General features: G+C 43.7%; 1 protein-coding gene across 2 annotated transcripts in view; it reads left to right on the top strand.

Moving 5' to 3' along the window:
- The first annotated feature begins 3237 nt into the window (after positions 1–3237).
- Positions 3238–11661, top strand: part of HSPA12A (heat shock protein family A (Hsp70) member 12A) — a 149325-nt gene continuing 140901 nt past the window's right edge. The window contains exon 1 of one of the 2 annotated variants that reach the window (XM_081267960.1): positions 3238–3738. In XM_081267960.1, the coding sequence (XP_081124086.1) occupies positions 3319–3738 (420 nt within the window). In that variant the 5' untranslated portion in view covers positions 3238–3318. Of the gene's footprint in view, positions 3821–11661 lie in introns of both variants that reach the window. The other variant, XM_081267961.1, reaches the window with a different exon arrangement.

Below are 11661 nucleotides of genomic sequence, written 5' to 3'. Positions count from 1 at the left end.
GGCACTGGGGTTAGACTACAGCTCCACGGGAACAGGCCTGCTCTCACCATCATTGAGATTTGGATTCCACCCTACGATAAGTCTCTGGTACATGGGGCAATGTGTTGTCATTCGAAATCTCAATGGAAACCATGATACTTTTCTTAATTTAAACTTTAAGGTCTCATGTCATTCCTGAAAGCCTTCTGATAGTCAACTCAATTCCCTAATATATCTCTAGAACTCTGTGACACGTTCAAATTTAATAACCCTGAGGAGGACTGAATTTTATCCCTCCCAGCAAGGCACCTGATCTTTAAAGGATGAAGACTAGTGCAGTCACTGCATCTCACTAGCTCGTGCGTAGTCCTACGTGGGCCAAAAGCTCATAGGGAACTTAGAACTAGCCATTTCATTGAGGTGGAAAAGCAGAAGCCAACTGGAAGTGATCCAAGGAAGAGAGTGAGGAAAGAGAAGGAAGCTAAGGTGGAAAGCCTACTCCAGGACCCTGAGTGAAAAATCTCCAGGTGGTGGTTCACTGCAGAGGAACTGGGGTGAGGAGAGGATAGAAGCAAGGAAAGCGAAGCTGCACCCTCCTCACTCTCTTTATTTCCATTTAGCAGATTAGGTCTCTGGTCATTCATTTAAAGAGCCAGTGGCTTCAGCCTAGACAACAGGTATTCTAACACAGCAACAAGCCAGCTCAAAGGTGGGGCCTTGCAGACCTGAAGCAGAAGCAATTTCCAGCCATCTGAGCATTTAAGGATGGTGGTTTGTGTGCTACAAAGTAAGTGCCTAAATGAATGTGGATATACTTAAGGAATGAAAAATGTTACTAAGTTTATATAATTTGTGTTCAACAAGTACCAAGTGCCTAGGACCTTCAATGTACCATATTGCGTTTGGAGGGGAAGGGAACTAACATTTCCAAGTGCTTAATACTTTTCATTGACCCACTCTATGGCCGTGCTCACTGCCAGGCCCCTTTCCACCTCCTCTGCTTCCACCAGCTCTGGCAAGCATGGTGGAAGCATTCTTATGGACCTTAAAGTGACTATGTCTTCCTTTCACTATGGTATCACACACCATAGTGCTTGGCATAAATAGAATTATTATTTAAATTAATAATTATCAGACTCATCCCTGGGCACTCTGTGTATATTTTGTTATCAGATTCCCAATCTGGTCAAGGTAGGTGGTATCATCTCCATTCCACAGAGGAGCAAATTGAACTCCAGAGAAATAAAATGTCCAAGATCGCATTCCCATGTTTTAATGATCTAAAGCTTTAAACAGTCTTCCTTGGAACTTAGTGGCAGAAACCATTTATTGGCTCAGAATTCTGCTGAGTTGCACTCAACTGGGGCATTCTTTCACTGGTTGTGTCTGGGTTCTCCTATGCAGATGAAATCATCTGGAAGCTTGACAAGGGCCAGAATAGCCAGGGGCTGGCTGGGCAGCCGTCTTTCTCACAGGGACCCTGGCTGCATGATATCTGCCAAGGCCTCTTTGTATGATCTCTCTCTCCAGCAGGATAATTGGACTTCCTCACAGCATGAGGACTAGCTTCCAAGAAGACAAGTCTCAATATGCCAGCACTTACCAAGCCTTTGGACATGCCTGCCAAGGTCCTATTGATTAAAGCCAGTCACATGGCTGAGCCTAGAGTCAATGTGGAAGGGACTTCCATCAGAGGTTCACATTGGAGATGTGTCCATTGGGGGCCCAGAAATGTAATAATCTCCCACAGCTAGTAAGTGCTGGAGCTAAGGATCAAACCCAGATCTGCCTGATTTCCAACCAAGGCTCCTTCATTCATGAGTTTTATGATGAGGAAACACACCATATTGCTGTTGCCTGCAGGGATCTTCTCCATCCCTGAATTCCTATGAAGCCTGAGAAGCAGGAGAAATGATAATTGAGGTGAACACTTAGATTATGGATAGTATTTCAACAGACAGACATGCAGGAAAGTGGAGGATAGATACTTCAGGCAGATGAGCAAGAAGAAGCAGGTGAAACTTCAGGCAGTAGGGGAAAGCAGTCCAGTGTAGAGAAGCAGGGATCGGGGAGTAGAATATAAACCTGTTACTGGAGGGAGCGGCTAAACACCATGTACCACAGTGTGTGATCTTATTTAGCAAGGAAAGGGAAATCTCTGGAGATTTCTGAGCAAGAGAATTAGTGTGAGAGAGTGTGAGGAACTCAGGCAACACTATGAAGAATGGACTGGAAAGACTAGATGAAATAGGGATGGCCCAAACTAGGGAATGACTAAGAAAATGAAAGGAGGTTGTGTTTTTGCCATTGCAATTTCTGAACATCCTTCAAAGATCTCTTGGCCAATACAGACTACAGGGATCTTCCCCATCCCAGAATTCCTTTAATAGACAAAGTGAGCTCTTCCTCAATCTAGCACACAATCCTTTATCACCATAGCTTTTACTCCATTTATTATATCAGTGACTAGTGTCCCTAAACAATTTATAAGCTGCCAGATACCTGTACTCTGCTAGATAAAAGGATGCAGAGCTGGCTTGATTTTTTTTCCCCTCATCACTGAGAAAATAATTTAAATTCAAGGATCACAGGCTCTTTGTTTGGAAAAGGAGAATCATTTTTACCTCACCGTGGTTCTAAGGATGAGTGAGATAACATTCAGCACAAAGCACAGGGTCTCAGTGAACATAAGGCACCTGGACCCTCCAAAAACCTTTGATGTATACACCATGGAAGGAAGGAACATTCAGTGTTCTGTCAACTGCTCAGACGTAAGTTTGTGCACTCACAGAACATCATGCTCCGTCACAGCACTTGCACACTTTGCTTGTCCTTCTGCCACCTCCTTGCTTCCCATTACCATAGTGCAAACTTCCACCAGCCCAACCACACTGCCTTCCAGATGCTGTGTTGCCTAGTAGTTAGGGATCTGTAAACACATGCCTTCCTTTCAACTGCTCACCACTTAAGGAAGGCTAAGGCATGTGCCAGATTTCAGGGTTGGGCAGAGGACTGTGGGACATGGTAAGAAAGGCCCCTATGCTCAATTCTCTAGAGCTGATGCAAAGGAATACAGTACACATAGGAAATGCGATATATCCACCCAAAGACTCCTGGTGCAGGAAAATGTGGACAAGGCTTCTGCGCGAAAGGTGAAGTTTAAGGAGTAGCTGGCCCTGATAGAGGAGCTAGCACAAGCCAAAGAGCATAGGCCTGAAATTCGAGTGACACTTGGAAGCAAGGGGAGCCAGCTGGATGAGGCCCTGGATGGGTTGAGGCCAAATCCTAGCAAATGCCAGGACGTTGGTCCCCCGGTCGAAATGGGGCCATTGAAGGTTGATGACTGAGAAGGAGCCACTCAAGTCCGCATGTAAAAGACCACGGGGCAGGAAGGCACAGGGGCAGCCAGGCTCTGAGTTGTCGCCGCAGCTACAAATCTGTATACAGTCCTTTGTGCTGTGGCGGCCTCCTTTCCGGCACTTTCCCTGTGGAGAGCCCTTCGCCCCAGGGGTCGTTGCCACGTTCTCTCGCCGCCTCCAACGTCTGCGAACCCCTACCACCAGCCCCGGCGCCGCCGCGCATGCGCGGCTCTTGGCGCAAACGCAGCGCGTTGCCGCAGCGTGGGGCGGGGGGAGAGGGGCTGGAGGGAGGAGGGTGCGCGTCCCAGGTCCCTACCAGGTGTCCGTAGACGTCGGCAGGCTGGAGGTAGAAGGTGGAGTTGAGCAGCTCTTCCAGCTTGCGCGGGACGTCGTTCTCCCGGTAGTACTCCATCGCCTGCTGCTTCAGCTTCTGCAGCTCCCTAGTGATCCCACAGCTGCCGCCGCCGCGTTCTTCCCCCATGGTAGGAGATTTAAGGCTACAGCGGGGTTTAGCCTGGGGGCCCGCGGGCGTCCTTTCGTCGCTAGGCAACGCAACGCAACGAGATCCCGACCCCAGATCTCGCGAGGTTCCACCTGCAGCTGGGACCTCTCACTCCTTCCCGACCCCCTCGCGCCCCTCTCCCTCCCTCTCCTGAGGGGTTGATTCAGGGGTTGGGCTCTGAGACTCTCCTAGCTTCGTTTTCACCACTTTTCCCCGACGATTTTCCAGATGGGGAAACATTTAACCATTCCCTGAAGGGCGTTTTGCAGGAGCAGGGGAGCGTTGACCCCACTTCCACTTGGGGCACGAACCCCGGGTGGCGCGTCGGCTTCCCAGTGGCCCTGGGACTCGGCGGTGCAGCCTTCGCCGTCCGCCTCCTCATTCCTCGAGGCCAGCGAGCTCCTCTGGTTTCGAGGGTGGCCCGCGCCAGGCAGGCCTCGTCCCCTGGAGGCAGGGACATGAGAACCCAGGCTGTCGGTACGCAACTGTGGCGGTCCCAGGAATTCGTTCAGTCAGCTGATATTTGTAAATAACCTGCTCTGAGCCGAGCAATGTGCTGACTGCACATACTGTGATGCCCAGGAGAGAAACGGTTATGCACTCTCCCCGGGGAGATTAGTGGGAGTGAAAGCAATGCGAGGAAAGCACAGTGTGAGCTGAAAAATGGTTGGGGGGCAATAGACCTTAAAGGATGGTTATGGTTAGGATGGGCCTAGGAGTGGGGTAATGCAGGCAGGACTTTGGGAGATGAAGGGGAATGGAGGAAGGGCCTTGGCTCATGTTCCCTTTCTGGGAGGCTGCCTACTTCCTTCCCTTTTAAGTCCAAACTACCTGCCTGGCTTCCTTACACCTTACTGAGCACCTTACACAGGTATCGTTCATGAGGTTGCAGGCCTTCCTAAAGTGCGCCTTCTGCTCTAGATATTTCCACTGCTGCAAAAAACCGGCCGAGATAGACAGGGTGTACTTGTTCTACTTTTGCCTGTTTACTTTCCCAACTTACGCAGTTCACTTAAAACATCTACATTGCTCTTGTTTGTCTGGAAAACATTATCTTACCTACTCTGCCTGCTTCGTAAGTCACTTAGCATAAAATGAGGAAGCAAGTTAGAAAGCACCTGGAAACAAGATAGTTATTTTCCATAAATGCACGTGTGAAGGTAGATGAATAAAACTAAGCGACTATAAATATTGTATACAAACACAGATATGCACCTACCCACAGATATGCTCCCTCGGTATTTTCTCTGAATCTCTCATGAAATGTCTCCCTCTCTGTGGTATGAGAGCATCACCGACCTGCCTCATCCTCCTTGCTGGATGGAAATCCCTTGATGCTAGGAGCTGATGCTGAGTCATCTGCTTGTCCACTGCAGAGCCTGGGGCCCTGCCAAGAAAGAGTCTGTGCTCTGCTGACTCGGGGCCCAGGGAACTTTTATACCAATGGAGCCAATATTGTTGCCCTTGTTTCCATTCCACCTTTGAGCCTTTCCTCTGTCCCCGGATGGACAATACCCAGAACTCTCTTACACCCATCTTTGAATATCTAGGTTGAATCCCACATCTTTAAAGAAGCTGCAAGCCACAACTCTCCCTCTGGCCAGCCCTTCCTTTCTTCTGAACTCTTTCCCCAATTTCAATCTTCACGGATATATTGACTTATTTGACATTTTAATGGAAAAGTGGAAAGTGTCCTGGGCTGGGACCATCAAGTCTCAGGGGCTGCCCTCAATAACCCATTGACCTCTAAGTTCTTTGAGGACAGAGACCTGGTGTGTCTCTTTCACCATTGTGTCTACAGCATCGGTACATCACCTGACAGAACAGGTGCTCAGTAAATATTTGTTGGATGAATTAATGTGTTTTTCCTATAATTGGTTAATAAATGCTTAACTCACAAGTGTTTTGGAGTTGGATGATACACCAGCCTGGTTTGGAGCAAAGGGTTTGTTTTGAGGAATAATGAGAAATGAGGATGACAAATTGTCTGGAGAGATTGTGTAGGAACTAAAGTCCCATTCAGTAGGAGAGAGAAGCACAAATTTCTGAATACAGAATGGACAAGATAGAAGCAGTTAACTGGCGGTAATAGGTAGGATTGATGGGTGTTTGGTTGTACAGAAAGTCGGAGACCCAGGTAGAAAATAATATAGGTGTAAGGGTCTAAATGATAATGGTAGGAATGAGAATAAATGGATGAGCCAGAACAGAAAGGAAGGATGGAAAAGGCTCTGTGTGATTGGATGGGGATGGGAAACCAAAGACTCCCGAGGTAGGGTTCAGTTCTCTGCATTTGTCAGAAATGGGTTAAATGAGTTGTCTCCATGGAGCATGCTGCACTGGGTTAAAGATAGGTGGGACTTGAGGAGCACTGGCATCCCAGTGCAATGGGAAGACCCAAGTTGCTGATCAAAATCATCCTAATGGGTTTCAAGTTGGAATAAGGACAGATGAATGCTCTGGAGGGTAATGGGAGGGGGGAAGAATCCTCTTGAAGTAAGGATATAAATATTAGAGAAGGAGTAGATTTAGGTTGTAGGAGAAGGACAAGGAGCCTTACTGGGAAATGAACAAAAAAGACATAAGGAGAATGGAAAAACTCTAAATCTCAAAGTCCAGGGCAAAGACTTTTGGGAACATGTTGAGTGGGTGTTTGTATGGGTGCATATGTGTAGAACAAAGTCTGAAAGGCTGGCCCTGAGCAAGTTAATTTTGTGGTCCTTGGGGGATAGGATCATAGGGAACTTTTAGTTTCTTTTAATATATGGGTCATATCTAGTTTTCCTAAAATGAATGAGTTTCTCATGTAACTTTAAAAAAATCCATTAAAAATATTTGAGGGAGCCTGGGCAACTTATCGAAATCCTGTCTCAAAATAAAAAGGACTGGGAATGTAGCTCAATGGTAGAGCATCCCTGAGTTTCAATCTCCAGTACCAAAAAAAAAAAAAAAAAAATTGAGGGAAGGATGTTAAGTCAAAGGTTATAGGAGGATTGAAGACTGAGAAGAGACTATTTGAAGATAAACAGTAATAATGGTGAGCTGCCATCCTGTTCTTCTTTCATCGTTCAATTAACAAATACTTATTAAATGTCTGCCATGTGCCAGGCACTGTCCTAGGCACTGACAAAAGAGCAATGACACTTAGAGACTTAGAGTGACACTACAAGTTCTGGTGGTACAGTAGCACGCACATTGAGAGAGTCATTATGCAATAAACTGAAATAATAGAAGTGAAAGCCTTTTGGAAGTTTGTTTGCATGGACTTATTAGCAGCCTGTTAGTGTTGACAGGTCCAGAGTCAATAAAATGATAATTCTTGAATATTCCCATTTTCTTATTTTCCATAGTTATTAGAAGCACCAGCAGTTTTGCTTGTACTTGTGCTTTTTTTTTTTTTTTTCACATCACATATTCCTTGTTTTACCACCTTGCTGATCAAATTTCCATTTCACGCCGATACTCAATGTCCTGGCACAGTTCCAAAGCATGAAAGGGGTTGAAGGTGTTGCTAAGCCTTAAATTATCAACCTGGGAGTTGGGGATGGGAAGGAAGGAAAATAAAGAATCAATCTGGAGAGGCTCAGTAGATCTAGAAAGTTCCTAGAACTTATCCAAGTAGAGAGGGTGGGACTGAGCTGTCCTCCTTCAGAAAGAGGAAGTGGGGAGAGGCTAGAGGCCCAACTGTTGCCATCCTGTGAGTTGGTGCCTGCTCAGGAAGGCATGCATGATGTGAGGCAGGGAGAATTTGGGAATGAGAAACCCTGGAATGGGATCCCAGTCATCTCAAAGATCTTGACTTCTCAGTAAAGAGGGAGGATGTTTGGACTGATCAGGTTTTATAACTTTTCAGATATGAAGTCTCCTTTTTAACAACAAAAATGAAGCATCTACCACCCCCAACATTTCATAGGAGTTACATACAATGACCATAAATTCGGTAGTACTTCTAGACTCCTTTGTATTTCATTTAAGGAATGAAATGTGGAAAAGAACACATGTACCAACAAGCCCTTATTCAGTGTTGGGGGTTGTTGTTTGGTAAATGTATGGAGTTGGGGGCCCCTTCCTCAGATTCCAGGATGTTCTCCGTGACCTTGGTTGAGAACCACTGAATTGGATCTTTCCATCTTAGATCTCTTCTGCTTTGTAGCTCTGATCCATGATAAAATATCAGGATATATTAGTCTATTCCAGCCTGCTACTGGAAGACCCTTCTTAGAGGAAATTAATCATTCTTCATTCAAAAAGAATTGCTAACTCTATCAGACATTTCCTAAATGAATGAGGATAAAGGGAAATGTATTTGTTCATTTTCCCTTCTTCCTACCCAATACCTTCATTTAAATTGGAACTTGTTTGCCATGACTTGAATGTTCAGAAGTGATTATTTAGATGTTATTTGGGGGTTGTTATCAAGTGCTTCTTAATTCTTCTTCCCTGCATTTGGCATCTGTGTTGAATATCATTTTCATAGGGAACTAATGAGCATGATTGCAGGTGCCTTTAATCATAGAATCATAGAAACTGGAGACAGAATAGACAGAAAGTTCTGCCTTTGCTCATCCAGAAGATGGAAGTGATGATGTGCTAACCTTCCCCGACCAATAGAATGAGAAACAGGATCGCCAACCAGGGGTCCCTATAAAACGAATGGTGCTAAGTAAAAGTATTAGGATGGTTTGACCAATTTAAAAAAAAAAAAAAGTAGTTTTTTTTAACCTTTTTTTGTTTAATTGCTGATATCTCCTGACAGTAGTCAATACCCCTGTGGTAGTAATACTATATACAAAAACAAACACACACACACACACACACACACACACACACACACAACAACTGCTTTTGAGCTTTTTCATAAGCTTGGAACTTTACTTCCACTGTCCCACTGAATCTGCAGAACCACTGTCAAAGGTAAGTCACGGGACAAGCTAACACCATTAATAAATAGCAGAGGTAGAACTTGAACCCAGGTCTAGCTGATTCCAGTGCCGATGCCTGTGGGTTCCTGCTCCACTGCTTCTGCAAGCTAGAATTCTTGTAGGTTCTGCTCTTTCAAGCCTGCTGTTGCTAGACTCTTGTGCCCTTGTCTGCAGGAACCAGAGTTGGTCACCTTGAGGTCTTAGAGAAAGGACTCTGAGTAAGTAAGTGGTGTTAACTCCCTCCATCACCGGTTCCCAGTCAGCACATTAGATTACCTAGGGATTCTATTCTAGATTTTACTGGAATCAAAGCACCACTAGAAGTTTAGCACTATAAAGATACACATTGATTTTATTCACCGCTATCATATTGCAAAATACCAATGCCTGGGCCTTTCTCCAGGCCTGTTAAATCAGAATCTCTAAAGGATGGGGCCCACACATATTTGTGTGTATTTGTATTACTATTAACATGCAGCCAAGGTTGAGAACCACTGTTCTAAAAGATGGACCAAGCCTTCACCTGGAAATGATTTGATAATGGATGCAGCCAAGAAAGCCTAGAAGTGTTGAATGTTGGAATCATATGTCATGGGTTCAAATCCTGGTTCTTTGAGTTTCCAGCTGTGTGACCAAATTACTTAACCCCTCTGAACCCAATTCCTAGATGACTTTCATTGAATTATTTCCATTTCATAGTATCATTATGAGATTAAATAAAAATCCATGCAGGCTTCCTTCTTCCTATTGTGCCTTACACAGAGTAAACAATGTTATTATTGAAAATAATGACAAAAAATAAAGGAAAAGGAGATGTGACATTTTTATCAATTTTATAGTATTTTTTTAAACCTTTATTTAGTTTTGTACAGGAATCCAGATTTAATTGAATAAAGAGGGCCCCCTTTTAACATTTGTGACCTTTCAGGTGGGATTAAATTTGCTGGCAATCTAACACTTTTATTTTAACCTTTTACATTCATGCAGAATTATAAAGTTGATGTGTTATTTCTGTCTTGGCTTCCCAAGTAAAGCAGAGAGCTGGAGCCCATAGTCATGAAGTGAGTGTTTGAGCTGGCATCCCATCAAAGGCTGTTTTAGATTCAGCCTTCCGGTCATTTGTTCAAAGGCCTTTGACACTGAAGACCCAAAGATACTGCTGGAGATGCTACGCTGGCAGTTTAATTGGTATTTTTCAGGGAACAGACACACAATTTCTGTATGGGCAGAGTGAAACTGGAAGTAGGGCAATTATCCAGTGAATTCAGACAGTAGAGAGAAGAGGAAGAGATCAGGCAAAGACACTCTTTAAGCAAGCTATTTGGCCATTTTTAAGTAGATAATTTTTTAACCTCATAGAAGTAGATGCAACTTACTGGTATTTTCATGGCGTAAGTGCTGGACAAATAAAAGAATTGCTTATGAAATGTCCTGTAAAGCCTGAGTTTTTTTGTCTGTACTTCTTTTCTTCATATACAAGTAGCAAAATAAAGATGCCTATTTAACTTATTGTGGGTGAAGAAAATGTTAGACATATTTTCTACATAGAGGCAGCAGAGAAGAGAAAGAATTTGAATGAAGAGGACCAGCTAGACATTTCATCAAGTTGTGGCCGAAAGTGTTTCCTCTGTTACTGTTGCGAATATCGATTGGGTTGGTGTGCCAGCCCCTGGGAGATGCGCCCCTCTCTGTCTTGTTGTGCTTGAATGAGAGTTAACAAATTGTTTGACTTTCGTAATTAAACTTAAGAACCTGATTGAAGGGGATTTTAACTTCCCTGAAAATGTACTTTAAGTTAATCTGCTTAAGAGGAATTATCTGTTTCTTATTAGCAAAATCAAGAGACCGTCTCTGCCTTTATATCTGATGATTTCTACAGGCCTGGCCATGAATCTCATGGCGGTGTTAAAGCTCCCCCCAAATTATTATGCATTTAAAAAAATCAGTTGTCAAAAAATCGAGACAGGACTTTTAACATTAATTATTAGCCAGCTATAGGATGGTGGTTGTTTTGTGTCATGATTGTTGTTTTCTCTTTTTTTCTGCTTTGATTTGCCCTTTGGAAATGACACCTATTTTGTTCTGTTTAAGCAATCTGAGAATTCTAGTTCTTTCAGTATTTTTTTTTTAAGACTGGCCACAATGCAGAATGAGAATTATGTTTCTTGAAGAATTATGATTTGGGGGGAGTACATTCCCAGGACTTGTAGCAAATAAGATCATTTTAAGCAAATTTCTCAATTCTGATTTAACCGCATCTTTTTCATATATGACTTTCATATAAATTATCATCATTGGACCCATTTAAGGTGACATGTAAATGAATCTTGGATGCATTTGGTTAAATTTCCATATCGAAATTTTGATGCACTGAATTATGTTATATTCTAGCAAAGGAGAATGTGATTGATCCTGATAATGTATGAGTCGGTGGCAAAATGGTTATATTTTGTGATCGTGCATTCAAAACCTTAAGTGGATATTATAGAAATAGTAGTGTGATCAGAATCGCTTTTTCAGAAAATGGTATTTCCATTAATACTTGAAGGAGAAAAGTTTGTTGAGATGAAAGACTGAGATGTTGCTCAAGTGGAAGTGCTTTTAACACGTCACTAACAATGCTCACGTTTGGCCTGGACTGTCATTGCATTGCTCTTTCAACTGCTGCAGTTTGCAGATAGAAAAGTCCAAGGGGTTTAATGCAGTGGTACTCAGGATGGAAAACTGAGTCGATGGTGGGAGGAGGCTTTTATGAGAAGGTACTTTGACTTGAAATAAATATTGAGACAAAGCTGAAGTTTGCAGTAGAAGTTTCTGGGTGCCTGCCTTGATCCCATTTCTTCTGTTGTGCCTGTAAATGGGGCCAAGGTGAGCTGGGGAAGCAACCCAGGTCTACATT

The sequence above is a fragment of the Spermophilus citellus genome (assembly GCF_964194105.1).
Source record: "Spermophilus citellus genome assembly, chromosome: 15".
NCBI lineage: Eukaryota > Metazoa > Chordata > Mammalia > Rodentia > Sciuridae > Spermophilus > Spermophilus citellus.
Note: the sequence above shows the minus strand (reverse complement) of the source record. Positions and strands in the feature narration are given on the sequence as shown.